Here is a 21715-nt window from a genome sequence, read left to right on the forward strand (position 1 = left end):
TTACAAATCTATTATGTACTTATATGGAAGTTTATAATAATGTAAAATGTTTCTTAATTATGTTATTAATAAATTTAACAAGAAATAGGCTCTTTTTAAAGCAATAAAAAATATACAAAAAAAAAATTAATCAGGATTTATTTTTGTATTCCACAATTATTTTAGATAAAAATTTTAATCAAAAATTCAAAAAATGAATAAATTGAAATTAAAACATTAAATAATAAGATTTTATAAAGACATTCCTTAATTAGGTACAAAATTAAGTATAATTGCTAATTTTTCGTTGCAAGACTAGATAATAAGATTATAATCACGTATAAAACTGAAAATTATTAGCTCTCAAAATAATTTATAATTAAAATCCTAAGTATTGTTAGTTTGGGGAAATAGATTGGATTGTAGGGATAAAAATTAGTATGGTAAAGAATTTTGTTAATCGCATCTTTTGTTGTAATTTTAATTTTCTGTTTTTTTGAAAATGAAATTAATATTTCAATTTACAAGTATCTTTCAATATTGTTCATTACAATTTTTAGTATCTTTCATTAATTTTTCAATTATTAACTTTTTGTGATTTAGGATTTTTTATTACATTAATGTAAAATTAAAAAAGTAGGATATGCAAAATGCAAAACAACATCTTACAATTATGTAATGATTCAAATTAGGTAAATATGTATGTATGTATGCAAGCATGTACATTTAAAAATCGATTTTTTAGAAGAAAATTCTAGAACTTGCAATATGAAAAATTTTCTGTGATGATTTTTTCTCTATATTTCAATCCATATTTTTTTGCACATATTTTTACGATTACTAATATCATCTCGTATATTCTATATAAAGAAACAGTTGAGAATCTTATTAATTTTATATATAATTATGTACTTGAATAATATATGTAGTGTATTGTTCATGCATATGATGCAGAAGCTAAAATAAATGGCTTTATGTATTTGTTTTTATTGCTTTCAATATAATATAATATAAAATAAATGGAAAACTACTACAAAAACAATATTTATTACAATAAAAAAAACTTACCTTTTATTTGAATATGCTACGCTAAAGGAAATATCCTTTTATTTTTATATTTAAATTTAAAAATATATAATATTCTACAAACACAATCATAATTTTATCCTTTATATACAGAAATTCGTCCTTATACTGAATCCTGAACAAAAAATATATGAATTTACAAATAGTGCTACTTTCTATATTAACGCGTATGAATACATACAAGTGGTGGGGATATTGTTATAAATAACGCTGTAGCTGAGTGAATATTCACAGTTGAGAAAAGGTTTTCATTCTAATCGTTTGGAATTGTCTTGCAATTAAGACCAATATAATTGAAAATATAAAAGTTATTTGTATAAAGTTATGTAATATTGGTGAATAATATTTGAAATATAAAATTTAAAATAGACAGTGAATTAATTAAAAGTAATTTAAAATAAAAAAAAAAAAAGAGACGGTATAATTGCAATACAGGTGTGTTTTACTGTAAAAAAGAAATTAATTTAAATATAGATATTTATTAAAATTCTATATTTATAAAATAATTAAGAAAGAAAAAGCTGAGAAATTTAGTTCTTATTTTAATTTTCAAAAAAGGAAGAAATTAAAAAGTAGTCGCAATTAAAATATATATATAAATTAAATAATTATTTCATACAATTCTACATTTCGTAAAAATTTTAAAAGGAAATAAAACGAGTATATAAAAAAAATTAATTTCAAAATGGCTGCTTTTCTTGATGATTCATTAATTTCTGCTGACAAGCCCCAAACTCTATGTGATTGGGTAAAAAATTTTCGTTTAAAAAAAATTCAAATGAAAAGAAAATACCGTCATGGCAGTAATTTACGCGTTTGTGCCATGCTAACAACAGCACTTAATAATGCTGAAAAAGAATTAAAACTTAAGCAACAAGAAAGATTTAATAAATGGGCTGAAATGCAGTCAAGACTTGGTTATTATAATTATAATAATATGAATAGCACTAATAATAATATAAATAATATATATTATAATTATAATAATTCTTCTTGTGCTAAAGAAATGCAATCATATTCATATTATAATAATCAACAAAATAGCAATAATATTAATAGTAGTATAAATTGTGAAGATGATATACTACAGCAGCAGCATCGTGATAACATTAACGATTTATGGAAATCGGAATTAAGTGGATTAGATCAATTTATGAAAAATATGAGCAGTGCATGTAGCGTTATTAATTAGAAAAAAAAATTATTAAAATTATTAGCAAAGACTTTTCTATTCTAATTTAAATGAAAAAGATTAATTGATTGTATTACCTACCAACTTCTTTTTTTTTGTTAAGAAATTTTTGTAATTAAAAAAAAGGAAATTAAATTTTTATATACGTACATTTTGTAAAAGAAAAGAAAATTTAATTTATATTTTATAGAAATTGTTAGAAATTTAGTTGAATAATTTTTTTATATTATTGTGATATATTCGTTATTATGACAAATTTTCATTTACAGTTACAAATCACTAATTAAAAAAATAATGTGTGAAGAAGAATGATGACCTCTTTCTCGACCGGACCCGGGCTTACTTAAGAGCTTGGCAGTGTCGTCAGAATCAGTAAAAATGTTCGTTAAATTCATATATTCCATACATATGTGTAACTTATTTTGAAATCTTTATAAATAATCAGAATGATATGAAAATAGCTAAGTACAATTAAAATATTGTTGATATTACATTATATTAATATATTAATGAATTAATTAATATTTATTTTGCAGCTTTAAAACAATGTTTAATTTTCAGGTCAATTAAATTATATAAAGCCACATAGAGTATACAAAAAAAAAATTCCCCTTGAAATTTATTTTCATGTTTGTTAAAATATTTATGTACATACATACGTACGTATATGATATTTTGCATTTATAGATTTTGTAGAAATTTCTAGAATTTCTCGTTACTTATCTCTTTTTTTTTTCCAAAGCGCATACACATACTATACTTTTACTTACATTCGAAAGATTCATCACTACCACTAATAAGACTTAAATGATTATATCGTAATTTTTTTTTATTACAGACACAAATCAAACGCTATTGGTTTGTGTTCATAATAAGTTAGATATTACGATATGTTATTTCCCATTCAGCTTTAAAAGTGATTAATCGATAATAATGAAGGTTTTATATACATACTTAGCTATAGCTATACGTGTTAATTTGCTACTCGTATACGCGTAATACCGAAATGTATGTATGTGTATATATTACATTATATTGGATTTTTTTAATTAACGGGCAATCAACATAACATTTTATCTTTTTATTATTTTTTAAAACCTATTAAGATTTTTTGAAAAATTTCGAATTAGTAAAAAATCTGAAAATTAAATTTGTTTTAGCTGCTCAATAAATTTTTAATATTTAGTGGTTAATATATTTTAAATTTTCAAATTCATTTAGTTCATATTGAACTGTTTTTAACAATAAAAAAAATAAAATATTGTATATTTAAAAAAAAACAAAAAAAAATTTGACAAAATAAATATTTAATTATTTTAAAAAGTAAACATTTAAATTGTACTTATTGTTCTTTATACCCTCATAATTTTCTTTTATTTATAGCTTTTTTTTTTAATTAAATAAAATTTCTATTTTACAGCGCACATTCACTTATCATATTTAATTCAAAATCTACACAACACAGCCACTTCAAGATAATTTATAGAAAATATGTATATTTCCATAAGTAAGGTTAATAAGAGTTCATCCAAATTTGAAAAGAAAGGGAACTTCTTCAAATGGTTGAAAAGAAGAGTTTGTGACTGATAATTTAGTGATAGATCGCGCCTAGGAATATGGACATTTTCTTATCTTATATAATAACCAAAGAAGTTGTTCATCGAATGATGCATTTTCCATGAATCTAGAATGTACAACTAACACTGGTTAACTTGACATGTTTTACATTTTCGATAATGCTACGATTAAGAAGTGCTACACTTTCCTAATAATCCAGAGTAGTTAACAAGGAAATGCTGAAAGGTGATCTTTCGACAGAAGCTTGTTAAGGACCAGAATGGACTGTGGTTTGCACAAAAATCGTAGAGAACGGTCGTTAATGTATTGCTGACTAGTTGAATTTTCGGATCCGATGAAGTGTTTTGAAAGGATTTTTCAAAAAACCTTAACAATTGTTTTTTTAAAACTTATACACTTTTTTGCTCCTATATGAAAGGAGTGTTAAGACTGAATTGATTTATTTTTACAGATTTTTGTCGAAATTTACCTTGTACTCGCAATTGAGGGGCGACATTTATGTTATCAAGGGAATTTTAAAAAGATCAGCTTGTTAGTATCGCTAGTATGATTATTGGTTGAAAATTGCGGTTATGCTGATGATGCAGTATATTATACTTTATCTGTCATCGGTTTTTCGAAACATGGTACCTATCTAATGGTTTTAAACAAGTCTCCAGTACGTTCAACATTCAAAAATGATTTCTTCAAGAAAACTGCATGTATTTGCGTGTGGCTGTTAACGTGAGATTTAACACTTTTTTGAAAAATATTTTCTTGTTTATTTTCCTGAATATTCTTACCATCTTTATATATGTGTATATATTTATGTTAATTATCGGGATCCGTATAATAGGATTCCGAATTTTTTGCTTAACATGCCAGTAGTGTTTATTTTCAAGGTAAAAAACTAAAATCAATAGCTTAAGAAGGGTTATGGAAAACTTGAGAGATAGATCAAGCTATATGAGAATACGATTCCAGTACGATTTATTTTATGAAGAAGCTCATTGGAATATTTACTTTGTCGTTTATTCACGAATTACACTACTTTTGCTGATTATACCGTACGAGAGTTTTTGGACATCATTTTTGTTAGCAGACATTTAAACGAACATTTTGTAAGTTCAATATGCGATTTTAGAACGCTAACGAAATATTTTAGGGTTTTTATAAAACGAAAAAGAATTATTTAATTTAACTTCAAAATGCTGTGTTATATACCAACAAGTGGCATTAGCAAACTTTTTTCATTGGCATTAGTTTTACATTCACTTTTTCGAGCTCTGGAACTAGACTATTGAATGGCATTTTTAACACGAGTTCCTGAGAGTTGAACACGCATGATCTTCAATTAGATCTACCAAAATCGAGACTATCATCCATCGAGATTTCAAAAGTGCATCTCAAATTTTTAAAATACATATTTGCTGATCGGGCTCGAAATGACCTATGAATCAAAATTCAATCGTAAGATCTAAGATATTTTCCACTAATAATACATTTCAGGTTTTCAAGTCACTGTTCGCTGATGTTTTTTAAAGCAGTCAATGACTTTCAAAGAAATGTTCCGTATTTTAATGATTTCTAATGCGTATGCTGTACCTAAGCCAAACCGTTTGAATGTAAGCAGTACATATTTTATCCACTAATAGTATATTTTAGGATATGTTGTCGCTGGTGTAATGCGTTTTAACATCAAAATACGTACCTAGCTACCTATAGAAAAGAACTTTTTTATTTTTAAGAAGATTTAATTTGAATATGGATTCGTGGACACTAATTTTTACCAATTTTTACCAATATCGCTCGTAAGCCATAAATATTTTTTGCATTAACCAACCCTTTTTAGGTTTTTTTCAAAATAAAACAATCATATGTATGTATTCAACTTACAAGGATATATGGTTTCCTAAAGTTTTCTAGAATAAAATTTTCTCGAGGAAAATAAAACAAACAAAGCCATCTTAAACATCAAATTGAAAACTAAGCGAATAACTGTAAGAGAATACCTTGTTATTTCCTATTAATCTATTTTATAGGACATTCTGATGAAACTAATCGTGTTAGAAAGCTGATATACGAATTAAAACTTGAATTGTCACAAAAAATTTTATATGAAATACTGCAGGGTTGTAAGTTTTTTGCTATAATATAAAAGCTAACAGTATATTTTAGCTAGGAGTTGGTGATTTTCATAAATGTAGAAAGTTAAACATAATATATGGTTCCTAGATCAAAAACCGAAGTTCAGGATATTATTCAGGAAATTGTATTAGTGTAAATTCTATTTGCAATTAGTAATTCTGCATGTATGCTTGAAAAACAAAAAATGCCTGTAACTGATCCAAAAAAAATATTTGTGTTAGCAGCCTGATTCATCAAATTGCATATTTGAAGTGTATTTTGTAAAATACAGTAAATAATTGCATCATCCCAGTATTACAAATTTTGAAATTGAAAACTGTAAGAAATTCGCATGCTAAATATTTTTATACAAATTTTATTTAATTTTTATAACTATTTTCGTAAATATTGGATAAATTTTTTTTTAACACTTCGAAAATCTAATTTCGTTCTTTTTGCCATGAGAAAAACATATATTTATAGACTAGAGACACGTTTTATCACCTTTAGAGAAATATTATATATAATTCGCCAGTTTCAACTATTCTTCATAAGCAAGTAAATTGAATATAAAATATGAAAATATTAATTAATAAATAGCAAGCAAGCAAGCAAACAGCAACAAAACAAGCAAACAACTAGCCTAATTATGAACAATATATGTAGGAATTTTAGAATTTTCTTTTATAAACCAACAGAGATGTAAGTTCATTTAAAATCATTTTTTGAACGTATTCTAAGAAGAATTTATTTTTTTTTTAATACAAACTTAATATAAATTTCGTTAACCCTTTAAAACAGCAATATATATAACTAAGATAGTTGAATTATTTGGATACAAAATTATATTTATTTTTATAAAAATTTTTACATAACAATTATTATATAGCAGTTGTACATATTTACACCAGTTTTGGATATTTGAAAACATACCCATATTTGAAAAATTTGCAGAACATAGGAAAAATATTAAAATCATCAATAATTTTTTTTTTATTGTTTTAAGTGCATTTTTGAACAAAGTCAAAATATAATTTATTTTTTTGGAATTCAATGAATTAATTTATATTAAGAAAAGAGAAGATCAAAAAATTTCGGAACATATGTATTTAAATATGAAAAAAAAAATCAAAACGAATGTTTGTGAGAACGGTGGTTGCAGAAAATTTTTAAATGTTTTTAATGTTTAAAGTTTTGTTTTTGCAGCAGAGCTGCTTTTGTTTTTAAATGTATACTAAAAAAAAAAACATATTTTCCAATTGAATGGTTTTTTTTATTGTAGCTTTTGCATATAATTGGATTTTGCAAAAATGTGCATCAAATAATGGCAATTACATATAAGCAGATTTATTTTTAATTATTTCATCATATTTATTGTTAATTGTTGCTGATATTTTTATTTTTGAGAAAATTCAAAGATTTTTACTTGGTTTATTTTTTCTGAAAACAACTTTTAAGCACGAGCTTACATATTTTATCATATATATATATATAGAATGTAAAGGGAAACAACATACTACTAAAAACCAAAGAATGCTGATACTTATATATAATTTTTTAAATTAACTAATTATAAAGGAGATGTATTTTTTTATAAGATTTTTTCCCGTAAAAATAGCTTTTAATTTTATTTTAGAGAAATTTATTACATAGATCCGGCTAATGAATAAACTTAATATATGTTTACTACTTGATAGCTTCAATTTCATCACAAATATAATATAATCAACATTGAAAAATTAGGAAATTTGTTATTCTCCTTCTAATTTGCCGCCGGCTAGAAATAAGAAAACGAATCGATGAGAAAGAGAAAAAAAATTAATATGATCTACATTTTTAGAACAAAATTATTTATGTGATAAGTAAAAATTCAGATTTAAAATTTTGCAACTATAAGAATATCGTTATATATACATATATATATATATACAATGAAACAACAAACAAAAAAATTGTATTTTTCAGGATGAAGATCTTTTTTGTTTCTATTTTTTTTTTTTCTTAAATCTTTGTTACAGAAATTTCACATTTTAATATTTCCAATATTGATTTTGTTCCGGAATCACAAACATAATTATTACAGAGCAAAAAAAAATTGCTTCATTTTAAGATGGTCATGTAAAATATGAAAAAAAAAATGAATAATGTTTTAACACTGAAATATGGGGATTATGTAAATTTTGAAAAATTCTTTAAATTTAAAATTTAATTTTATTTGTATAGCCAAAGCTGGATTATAATCTACTTTTATTGTATATTATTAATGATCGAGTTTAACAACTGCAACTTTAATATTATTAATATTGTTTTTGTAATTCACAATGAGAGAAATTCACAGCAAGAATTCGAATGATACAATTTAATCATCTGCAAAATAATATTATGCATAAATGTTGTATAAAAGTTTTTGATTGAAAGAAAAGTAATAATGTTTTTAGTGTTATACATAACATGAGATGAGCTATATAAAAGTTGATTTAGTAAGTTGATTTTTCACAATATTTCTCGCCCAAATTTTTTTTTTTTTTATTTTCCAGTCAATTTTTTTGTGTTGTTTTTTTCTATTTTCAATTTGCATTTGCTTTTCCGTTTTTTTTTTTTTTTTGGAAAGTGTTGTTTAAAAAAATGAAATCTTTAAGCAAATTCAATATGAGAAAAGGGAATCAATGCAGAGTGTGTGGCAAGCATATTTAAAAGAAAAAAAAAAATGATCTGAAAAAAAAAATCAAAAAAAAAGGGAATCCAAATTGTAATTTTAATGAAAAAAAAAATCATCAAAAATTAAATATTTTGAAAAATTCATCGGGTTTCGTAAGTGTATAATTTTTTGCTTTTATAATTACAACAACGTTGGAAATTTTGTTTCTTTTCAGATTTTTTGATGTTTTTTTTTATTATGATAAAATTTGTTTCCACTTTTTTAGTAAATTATACTTACATAAATTTGTTTTCCTATACAAGCATTTTTAATTCACAATAGCAAAATTAATTTGAATATTTTCAAATATTTTTATAAAATGTTTTCTTAATATAAATAGGTGAAAATTGCATATTTTTTATAAGTGTGTTTAATTTTTATTAAAATAATACATAGTCTAAAATTCTAAAATATAATTAATATAAATTATATAATAGTTATATATTATACGTGTATTAAAATGAAATGCAACCAGTGTCTGTACTTATAAATAATTAATACCATTTTATATAATGTAATTTCAAATTTTGTTAAAAAGAAATATTTTTTTGGTTCTTTTATTTAATATATTATTTTTAATAGCATTTATTATTCATATAAATATTGTTTTTTTAAATGTTTCATACTAAAAAAAAAATAATTTTTTTAAGTAATTAATTCTAATTTTCATATATAAATGAAAAATTTAAAAAATGTAGTGCAAAATTTTAATTTCAAATTATTTCATTTTTTTTGGTGGGTTATATATATATGTATATATATACATAATGTATATATATTTCATATTGTTCATACAAAAAATAATAATTGTTCATTTAAAAAATTAAAATAATAAAAAAGTTCTCACAAAAAAAAAATATGAAAATTTAAAGCGTCCTAATAATTTTGTATAATAGCACTAGATATATATAAAGCTACATATTTATTATATGGTCTATTTTTGTGTATGTTTCCAAGTTAATTTTGTTTAAACAAAAATAAAAAAATTAAAATTTAATATATTTACATAAAAATCATAATTTCTCTGATTAATAATAAATTTACATATTATATTTATTGTTTTTTTAAAAATGTAGTTCTATTGTAATTCTACTATATACTTTTAATTATATATATATAATATATAGAAAGCAAAAAATCACTAAAAAAAATTATGCAATTCATTTTCTTAAAATTTGTGATATTATTTTTAATTAATATTTTATATTAATACGGTGCAAAAGTTCACAAAAAGCTATTAAATGCATTTTCAAATTTAATTATTATGGTTATAAAAATATAATTTATATTCATAAATATAAAAATATCAGTATAAAAATATAAATATGAATATTATATAGTTATCAACTAATTTAATATTGTGAAATAATAATCTCCATATAGAAGTATATTTATTATTATAATATATAAATAATTTCTATATTATGAAATTTTAATTCTTTCAAAAAATGGGTTTTTTTATTATAATATTACTTATAATTGTGCTTTTGTATTTTATTTTCTTAATATTTTAATTTGTTATTTATATAAGATTTATACTATACATAATAATTTTTATTCAAATGATTTATTGTGCTTTCTTAATAATGATATATAAAAATTATATTATTTTATTCTGCTAAAAATGTTTCTATTATATTTGCAAAAGCCTTAAAGAAAATAATTGATAAATTAAAAAAATAATATTGTTAAGTGTGATATTTTATAAAAGTTCTTGTTCAATTTATTTTAATTCAAAATATCTTATTAATTATATAGAGTTATATCAAATTAATAATACCCCCTCTACATATGTGTGAATTAATTAATGTCAATGTGATATATAAAATATTATACATATAATAATTTCATTTGTCCAATATATGAAAAGTTTTAATACATATATTAATATTCAAAATGTATAAGTAATTCAAAAAATATGGGAAAATTTAATAGTTTGATTTGTCTATAATATATTTTGTTTCTTTAATTATATAGATGAGATAAAAATTATCTCGAATCATTATATAGCCAGAAAATTGTGTTGAAATAGTTCTACCATATATATATATATATATAATTATGTTCAAATTAGATGTACATTTATCTATATAATATTGTACATCTTAAATTTGTTTTTAAGTTATTAATTTAATTTAATTTACGTGATTTCCTATTATTTATTTAATTATGTTGTCAAAATGTTCATATGAAGAAGGTTCTATATTCAGTGTAAATTTCAAATATGAGAAAATTAAATGAAAAAAAATATGTATAGAAAAATTTCAAGAGAGAAAAAAAAGAAGTTATACCTAATAATGTGAAATCTAACAAAGTTTGTTTTGTTATACATATACGACAAATGCTCTTGCTTTTCTTGTTTCTGTAATATTATTTTTTTATAATAATAATGTTGTAATAATATTTATTTATATATTTTAATAGTAAATAATATATAAGACACTGGTTGAATATAAAAAAAATTGTTTGCTGCGTTATAAAAATTTAATTATTCAAGCTATCAATTATATATAAATTATTATACAAAGAATATTCTTATATAAAACAAATCTTTAATAATCTGGGAATCATTTTATAGTTATAATTATTTTTAATTTATTTTAAAAATGAAAAAAAAAATAATTTTATAATACTTATCAATATTTAAATCGCCATTATAATTATTACCATAATATTCTATATATTAATTGGTTATATGGGAGTAAAGAAAATTAAAAATCTTATTACACCACTAATATTTACGTATACTTAATTAAATAATTTAGAAAGCAAATAATTATGCTATACTGTTTATTTGTGAGGTTATATAATTTTTGTGTATATTTTTTTTTTTGATTGAATTGAAAGTGAATGTTCATTTCTTTTGTTTTTCTACTCATATTTATTTTGAAAATGAAAATTATTTTTAAATCAATATAATAATATTATCTGTATAATTAATTAAATATTATATAAAAAAATAACTAAAATTAATAATCATTATATATTGCATATATTTACGTACGTAAATATATATAGAGCAAATTTTAAGCAAATAATTACAAAAATGTTTATACTTGTAAGCTCTATATGAATTTTTATATTCTTATATAATATTATACAATTTTACTATGTAGTCTATATAACTAAAGTATATAAAAAAAAATCATTATTTTTTCAATACTACTTACTACTACTACTACTACTACTATGCTTATCAAAATTTATATATATACATTAGTAGCATAAAATATTTTCAATGTGCGTCAAGCTAAACTTTTTTATATTATAAATTTAATTATACTTATGGTTTTTTCATCAATTAAAAATATCCACCTTCACCAATATATATAATATAATATCAACCAACTACAATGTAAACAACATATAAGCTACACAACTACTATATGGAATTAATTAATACTTCAAGTTAATGTTTTTTGTGCAAAATTTTCAATTTTTATATACTTATATAATATTATTTAATGTATATTCAAATTATTTTGTTTTCACCTATATATATATATTTATATATATATCCATATATAAGTTAATTGCAACAAACAAAAAGGAAATGCTTTTGTTTTTTTGTTAATATTTTGTTTTCCATATTTCTTAATATTTGATTTGGAGAGGAAAAAGCGTATTTAACATATTTTAAAAGAAAAATTTGTTTTACACATTATTATATAATATTTAGATGAAAATTTTAGAAAAAAAAAAAATGAATTATAGCATGAAAAAAAAAGAAAAATCCGGACGGATTTGATTTATTTTTTGGCAAAATGTTATAGTAACTAATTTAATTTTGATGTGTTGGTAATACTTTTATATAATACTATATTTTTTAGATTTTTGTTTTCATTTCGTAAATTTTCAAATAATTTATTTTCTTAAACATTAACACAATATTTTCAATATTTTTTCGTTTATTAGTTTTCTTTTTTCTTAATGTTTTTTTTTACAGAAATTTGTGGTTTTTTTATTAAATTTATATTAATTATATATAAATATTTAATGATTTTATTACAATAACTATTTTTTTAATTAAAAGAAATCCAAATTTCAAATTTATTTTCTACATTTATTCAATTTTTATTAATGATATTTAATATTTTATTATTACAAATGAATTCATATTTTTTTCTTTTAGTTTCCTTTTTATTAAATACAATTTATTTTTTTTGCATATTTTCTTAATTTTTTCTCTTTAATTATATTTTTATTTAATATTTTATTTGAAAAAGTTAATCATATATTTTTATAAAATTGTTTTTTGAATATAAACCAAAGGAAATATTTTTTTTTACAAATATTAATGAAAATAGTATATATTATTTACATATATGAATTTTACTATGGTAGAATAGAAAAATATAAAAAAAAATCATTTTTATACATAATTTATAATTAACTTAAAATTACAGATAATTAGATCTGCACACTAAAAATATAATTTTGATGTAAAATTAATACTCACTTTATTGAAACAAATATCAAGAAAAAAGCAAAATCACGAATTTAAGCAACTGTAATACATACAAGAAAATATAAACAAAATTAAAAGAATAATTCATATGCTTGCAAATGCTATATAAATAATATATATATGAAAAGAAAATTTATTATATAATTAAGTATCCTGCTATATATTTTCACATAACTGGCGAATTTTTTTTTATTATGATTACAATTATTATTATTATTATTAATATTTATTAATTTTAATGGCGAATTCTTTTCTCTAGTCTTTGTATTATACATATTTATTATAAAAAATATCGATCATCATTAATGCAAAATGCAAAACAAATGAAATACTTCATTCAACATACAACAATCAAATTGTGTCAAAGAAAATATTATCAAATTATGTCAAATACTTCGACAAAATATTTTTTTTTTGTTTGAACTTGTTGTATATTAATATTATTGTAATTTTATAATGTTGTTCTTTTGGTGTACTTATATTATGTATTCGAATCCATTTTATATTTTTTTTTTATCTATGTTAGTTACTCTTAAAGAAAAAAAAAACTATACTTTACATTATTGTAATTATTCGGATTTTTGTAAAAAAAATTTTTAAAGCCATTTTTGCAAAGCTGAATGGCTTTTAGAAGAATATTGAATTCCATTATTTGTTTTTCTTTTACAAGTTTAAAATTCCATTCTTAAAAATTGTGGGCAGTGTCCTTTAATAGAATTTGTAATAAATTTTTATTTTTTCCGTCGTATAAGTAAGAGATAATCATTTGAAATAATTTCAATTTAAATAAATAATTGTCTTACATAGATAAAATTAAGAATTTAATTTTTGTAAAATTTTTGTGGTATGAAAAAATATGAAAAAAAAAAAATAAATTAAAAATTAAAAAAAAAATATTAATGGTTCAAAAAAAAAAAATAAAAAAAAAATATTTAAAAAATATAAAAAAAAAAAGAAGAAAAGAATAAAGAATAAAAAAAAAATATAAAAAATAAAAAAAGTGTTAAAAATCAAAAAAAAAAAATTGAAAAAAAATATAAAAAAAAATTGGAGAAAAAATTAAATTAAAAAATAAATAAAAAAAATTAAACGAACAAAATAGAAAAAAAAAAAGAAAAAAAAATCAAGTTATACTTGACATACTTTTCGTTTTTACATCCTTTTTTCATTTTTGTATTTTCAATTTATCTTTATTATTTATAAGTCCTTTAAATGAATTGATTTTTATTAAAATATTTTTCGTATTTTCAATATTTTTTTAAAAAATATTTACATTTTTGCTATAAATACAAAATTTGCTATATATTTCAATGTTTGTTACCTAAAAATATATTTTTCATTTATTTAATTTCAATAATTATTGAATTATTTTTATTACTTATGTACTTAATCTACATAATTATATTGTTAATTTTGATATCTCTTATTTTATATTAAAATTTTGTTTATTATAATTATTCACTTATATAAAAAAAATGTAATTCATTATATGAAACTATTTGTATATAAAACCATAATTTTCGTTATATTTAACAATATTGTCAAAAAAAAAAAAAGAGGACACTGCCTTAATTTCATATTTCAATATTTTTGTATATACTTACATAGATTCAATTTTTATTTTCAAAAAATTTCTGTAAGAAACAAAAAAGAAAACAAGAACCAAAAACATTTTAAAACAAATATGTAACTGTATAGTTTTAAAAAAAAAAAGACATCTTGAAACATCATGATGATAGCAAGGCAAGAATGATTCCTGTATATGCAGAGAGGGTGAATGAACTTTTATCATTCCTATATATACATTTTTATTTTTTATGAGCAATTCATATTATGATGATCTTCTTATACTCTATATTGAGATTGACAGCGGCAACAGTTTCTTTTTGAATCAATTTATTTTTCTGGTTTTCCTGTTACCTACATATATATTTTTTTTGGAAAATTCCTGAGTAACACACATCAACATTGAAGAGAATCTATTATATTTTTTTTATTTTCCACAACTTCAACACTTTTGATTATTAATGGAAATCTCACAATCAATATTATTTTTCATCAATAAACACCAATTTTATATATACATACATATGTACATATGTGACTTAGTATTATCAACAAACAACAATAATTATAATTCGAGAGGGAACCATATTAACTTCTTATCAACTTATTTTTACTGGTTATTTGAATAAAAAGAACAAAAAACTTAGTGTCAACAATAAACAAACTTCAATAATCTAAATTGTATCAGCTTTCAACTTAATATATAATATTTTGTTAGTTTTCATGAAAAATCACACACAATCAACGTCAACTCATCAACATTTAACGCAATATATTTAGATTTTAATTGAACATTTCAAGTTTAATACAATAAGAAATAACCTGTCACCATGGTATATGCACATTTAACCAGGACTTTTCATTAATTTTATACCCAACAACTAACTGATAGAAATGTTAAAAATATAACATATTAAATCAACAAAATATATGTAATTGTACGTGATTTAACTTAAGAGACAAATTCTTCCATTCAGCATCTCTTCGAGATATTTTACAAAACAATATTGTACAAATTGATACCAAGATTTAAGCTTACGTATGATGTATGTCTTCTTATCAAAAAAAAAAAATTTTTTTTGGCCGAGCATGTCATTAATATTGTCAAAATTTCTATTGACTGAAACATTAGTAACCATCACTATAACTTGGTAATTTTTTTCTGTTACTTTAACTTTGTTAGATTTTGAAAATATATTACAGCAAAGTTGGTAATTAGCGTCATCAAATATGTGTCGGCGATGAGCAAAGAATTCTACTCAAATATACCTTGGTCCCCATAACAAAATATAACTTTAGCTGAGGAAAAGGGTTTTCGGAAAAACGCATATAGGTCTTTCTTTGTCGTTATCGAGAACATCATCTTATCAATAACTGAATGCAGTGAAAGTTATTATGTGTTAGCAAAAAGCCTTTTGTGTTTCAAATTGGGACCATTTGTTTTTATCGATTCTAAGGGCTTACTACATCTAGTGGCTACATCAACCAAAGAACGTATAGTGAGACTTTCATATCAATTCTAAGGGCTTACTACATCTAGTGGCTACATCAACCAAAGAACGTAGTGAGACTTTCTTATCAATTATAAGGGTTTATACTTAGTGGCTGTATCAACCAAAGAACGTAGTGAGACTTTCTTATCAATTATAAGGGTTTATACTTAGTGGCTGTATCAACCAAAGAACGTAGTGAGAGTTTCTTATCAATTATAAGGGTTTACACCTGGTGGCTATTGCAAGAAAAACCTTAGTGGGACCTTTTTATCAATTATAAGTGTTTCCGTTTAGTGGCTATATCAACCAAAGAAAGTAGTGAGACTTTCTTATCAATTCTAAGGGTTTACACATAGTGGCTATATCAACAAAAAATTTAGTGAGACTTTCTTATCAATCCTAAGGGTTTTCATCTAGTGGCTATATCAACATAAGATCGTAATGAGAATTTCTTATCAATTCTAAGGGTTTTCAACTAGTGGCTATATCAACCAAAGAGCGTAGTGAGACATTCTAATCAATTCTAAGAGTTCTCATCTATTGCCTACTTCAACTAAAAAATATAGTGGAACTTATCTATTCCAAGGGTTTCATCATGTTTATTTAAAGAGATTCAAGAAGATATGTTATTTACCAATACAATGTGGGTGAAAAAGTGTTCGTGCTTTTAGATTTGTTTGTAAATAATTTACAAACAGAACGTCGAGTTACTCTTTCTATCTTTAACAACAAAATTGTGCCCAAAATGTGCAACGAGTGCCTGATTTTCTATAATTATACATCAATCGCAGAATGTTCCTACTGAACATATAGCAATTGTAGCAAGTTAGAATCATCTGAAGAATAAGGCGTTGAATAACATATAATCCAGTTTTATGTATTACACGCCAAAGGAGTTTTTGACTTATAATTTTAAAATTATACGAGTATCACTATTTACTAAGTTCAGAACGCAATGAAAAATTTGGATGTGTTGGTTTGTTAATCTGTATGTATTAACAAAAGAAATTATTTTCTAAGAGATATAAGCGGGATTGACCAAATCATATATCACATTAATACTTTTCACATGTTAAACTCACATGAATTTTCGCTTCCATTTAAAAGTCGATGAAATTAAGAAAATGATCAACTGAATTTCTCTTTGAGTTCCAGTAGAATTCCAGTGGAAGTTCCATTCTTTAATAAAATTTCAAATATCCATTGGTGGCAAATAATGTTAAAACATATTACTTTAAAAAATTAAATCGTTGTGATGTATACAATATCGATCTCTAAAATTTGTTGATCAATTTTGATATTATCAAGATTACAACATCATCATTGTGTAATTTTTGCTCTGGTACCTAAAAAGCTGGTTTAATTAACACATTTCTAGTAATGGTTAAAACACATCAATTGAGATCGCATTTAATAATAAAGAGCTATTCAATAGAATTCAAAATTGAAATATCTTCATTGTGGAAGATAAGCATTTTAAAAAAATCATATTAAACCAGCAGCATTAAAAAATCGCGAAATTATAAGTTCAAGTATAATGTTATAAATGAGTAATGCATCGTAACAGAAAGTAACGCAAAGAATCACAAAGTAGTAGCACAAAGTAACGCAAAGAAATAAAGTAAATTTTGAAAAATAAATAAGTTAATGTTAGTTGACCTAAAACGAAAAACATGCAATGCAACACTGACCAATCTGATTTGACTGCGGCGGTGGACTTCAATCAACAGACTGCGGCGATGGACTTCAATCAACAGACTGCGGCGGTGGACTTCGATGAACAGACTGCGGCGGTGGACTTGAATTAACAGACTGCGGCGATGGACGAATTGAATAACAGACTGCGGCGATCGACGAATTGAATAACAGACTGCGGCGGTGGACGAATTGAATAACAGACTGCGGCGGTGGACGAATTGAGTACCAGACGGCGGCGGAGGACTTAAATGGTGCAATGACTTAAATGGAGACTGATATAGTGGACTTAGTGATAAGTTGAGCAACAGACTGCGGCGATGGACTTCATCTTAACAACTGATTCACTATATCGAAACTGATTGTAGAAGAAAAAAGTAACCTCCTGATTTCAGCAGTTGCGATTCAAGATTAAAACAAAGCATTAATTAAGAGCTATCATTTTGTTCTTAACAAAATTCAAAAATGTTTCGATTCTTCAAGATTTCAAAGTTTTTCGAGGGGTTTCCAGTACTGAATGCATTGCAACCACAAATTTAACATATTACGATTAAGATATCTGCAATAAGTACAAAATCTTGAATAAACGCGCAAATTCGCAAGACAAATTCAGTTAGTAAAACCTTTTGCAAAATACATAGAAATAGACTAGCATATGACGGCGTTAACTTAAAGTTTTAAATCGAAAAATGTTGATTGCGACAAAGAAGACGAACTTTTGACCGTGGCCATGTAGATTAACTGTGTGGGAGAGGATAATTGTTAACTGAGGTATGGTAAACTGGCTGTTGACTGCGGCGAGGGAGTCTAGCTGTTGACTGCGGCGAGGGAGGCTAGCTGGTGACTGCGGCGAGGGAGTCTAGCTGGTGACTGCGGCGAGGGAGTCTAGCTGGTGACTGCGGCGAGGGAGTCTAGCTGTTGACTGCGGCGATGGAGGCTAGCTGATGACTGCGGCGATGGACGAGCACCTGACAGCGAGGGTCTTTGGCTTTTGATTGCAGCGGGGGACATCACTCGTTGACTGCGGCGAGGGACTTTTGGCGAAGGTCAGTGTTCAGACTGCGGCGAGGGATCAAGTCACTAACATTTCTTTGCATGTCACTAACATTTTCTTGCGTTTACTTTAAATTTTTATTAAGAAGATTTTACAATATTTAATAATTTTGTGCGTTACTATGCCAAGTTTCGAAAATAAGCCGATCTCAATTTAACGAAAAATTAGTGGATGTACCGGTTCAATAACGAAAAAAATATTTCCAAAGACTCAACAAAAATGTTACGCATTCACAAATTACATGACAACATGTACTAAAATTGTAATTTCATAAAATCAAGCTATTTTAAATAACTGAGAAAACGTTGATTAGTTGTACTCAGAGCGTGCTTTTTTACTATTCAATCATTTTTGATAATGGCAAAGTTATATTAGAAATTTAAGCTTGCTTCAAATCATTAATCAAAATCGACATGAAATCGTTTTAACATTTATGCATGCGAGTATGTGTTTCACTTAATTACAACGTACAACAACCTTTGTTATAACTACAACTTTGTATTTTTGTGCACCTGAATTGATTACGACTCGAAGTGTTCGTGTTTACTTTGATAGCAGATAAGATTTTCACAGTGAAGATTAAGATCTCTGACGTCGATTGTAGAACAAGATTTGTTTTTCACAACGAGTAAAATTGATAGTTTTTTGATTACGGTTTGCAACTTTTTGAGGCTGAGGCTTGAAATTTTTATTCATTATTTTTTTGGTCATGGCTTGGAATTTCTTCGAACTATAGACTGCGGCGTGGGATTTTTTGAAGACATGAACTGTAGCGTGGAATTTTTTGAAGACGTATACCTCGACGTGGGATTTTTTGAAGACATGAACTGCGGCATGGGATTTTGAAGTTTCATTGAGTGCAGTGTGGGATCAAGTGTTTTTGACTGCGGCGTGGGATGTTGCAGGTTCATTGACGGCGGCGTGGGATTTATCTGTTCATTGACTGCAGCATGGGATCTGGCGGGCTTATTGGCGGCGACTTGAGAGGCGTTAAATTGACTGCGGTATCGGAATATTACAACGTGCGATTTATAATTTCTTGATTACAACATTAGATTACTATACATAATTGAATACTATACAAAATCCATTTGATCGCAATGTATAATGTGTATGAAAATCAACCATTGTAATTGGAATAGCATTAGATGTCACGGCGAATTCAAGCGCCTAAATAGAATGTACTTTCATTTGTTTAGAGAACACTTATCTATTTCACACAATCCAGTTAGACTCAATTGATCGAACGAGACAACAATACGAATGCACACATAGTCTACAAGTCTATAAGTCTATACAGTCACATAGTCTATAAGAATTTTTGTAAAACTATTATATTTGAAGTAACAATATTTTTCAAAAACTTCTAATGGATAATCTTCAATGTAAGGTTTTTGAAGATATTTTTATCTGAAAAATTAATTAATTTCGCTATATTTTTAACTTTATTTTTACAGAGTTGGTAAAGTTAACATTTCGTTTAAAACTCAAGCCATGCAATAGTAGTATTTCAGTTGATCGATGAACATTGAATCGCAAGTACAAATATTTCATCTAATAACAAGCAATCGTTTAATCCAAAGCTTATCATAATACAACTTGGTCCAACATAAAATTCATATGTACCAATCTTATTCATTATTTGCAATTCTTTTTTATACTCAGTTAACATTGTAAGTTTTATGTACTTATGAAAGGGACACTTTTGTTACGCTATTATTCATATATATGTAGGTCTTTTGTATCGAAGAACTTCAGTATTATTTTAAAATTCCATATGTACAATATATTAGGTTAGCTACTTAGTCTTACATGAACTTAATGTAAATTTATACATGAGAATGCAGCATATTTTCTTGGTTATACATATTTTATCACTGAGGAAGTTAGATCTTCATTTCGATGGCTGTTGCGTAGATTTAAATTATGATAAATAAAAGTATTAATAAATATGACAATATAAAATACTAAATAAAATTTTTATTTCACAAAATTAAGTTGTTTTTATTTAATAATTAAATTAATTTTACTAAACTAAAATGAGGTCCAAGAGACAACCGAATATTTGGGAATGCCAAAAATATGAATTATGCAAAGAGAAAGAAAAAAACTTGAGATTCAAAATGAGTTTATTAGCAAATCAAGTCAAGAAAATATTTAATAAAAAGAGCTTGATTTTCTTTATTTAAATATTACGACTCGTGATAACTGGTAGGTACTTTTGCAATTGAAAAGGTTTAACTGGTTTCAAATGGTTTAAGTTCAGTAGAGAAACTTATATGCAAGCTAATTTCAGTAATAAGATCTCGAAATCCACTATAAATGAGATATAAGAAGATTATTAACTATTATTGCAATAAGTGACTTACATACCTGAAAAATTTTTAACAGCTCATTTGATAATAAATTAAATTAGCTTAACCCGATTTACTTGACTTTGCCACAGAATGAAGGTTTTATTCACAATTTAATTAAATATGTAGTGTAGAAGTTTAATGAAAAGTACAAAAAGGCTACTCTCTTCTTTATTTCTTTAAGTTTTTCAATGTAAAATAATAAAAAGGATGGACTAGTGCAATACCAAAACGGAAGCTGAGCCCGTTAATAATCATGTGAAATGTTGCACAATCATAGCACTCATACTGCATACAAGTATGAATAATGGGTTCGTGCTCATGATATATTGATAAAAGTTTTCATGATTATTTTTTTTATCGTAAATTTTAATCAAAAAAAAAACATCTTTTAGACGATGCGATTACGATAAACGTTACCTATCATTAAAATAAACTTTAAAATA

The 21715-nt window shown here is 24.2% G+C and overlaps 1 protein-coding gene and 1 long non-coding RNA gene across 3 annotated transcripts; both read left to right on the plus strand.

Annotated features, from left to right (window-relative positions):
• Positions 1-1301: 1301 nt before the first annotated feature.
• LOC129611766 (uncharacterized) lies at positions 1302-20908 on the plus strand. 2 transcript variants are annotated; one of them, XR_008697189.1, is made up of 5 exons: positions 1302-1500; positions 2527-2629; positions 7960-8421; positions 8553-20300; positions 20373-20908. It is a non-coding gene; the product is annotated as an uncharacterized LOC129611766 (long non-coding RNA). The 2 variants fall into 2 exon arrangements; XR_008697188.1 differs by having other exon boundaries at positions 7960-20300.
• LOC129611765 (myb-like protein M) lies at positions 1507-2520 on the plus strand. Its single transcript, XM_055525069.1, has one exon. The coding sequence runs from the start codon at positions 1751-1753 to the stop codon at positions 2255-2257; it is 507 nt and encodes a 168-aa protein (XP_055381044.1). The 5' UTR covers positions 1507-1750; the 3' UTR covers positions 2258-2520.
• Positions 20909-21715: the final 807 nt, after the last annotated feature.

Source organism: Condylostylus longicornis, unplaced genomic scaffold, assembly GCF_029603195.1.
Source record: "Condylostylus longicornis isolate FDR11 unplaced genomic scaffold, ASM2960319v2 ptg000055l, whole genome shotgun sequence".
NCBI classification, from domain to species: domain Eukaryota; kingdom Metazoa; phylum Arthropoda; class Insecta; order Diptera; family Dolichopodidae; genus Condylostylus; species Condylostylus longicornis.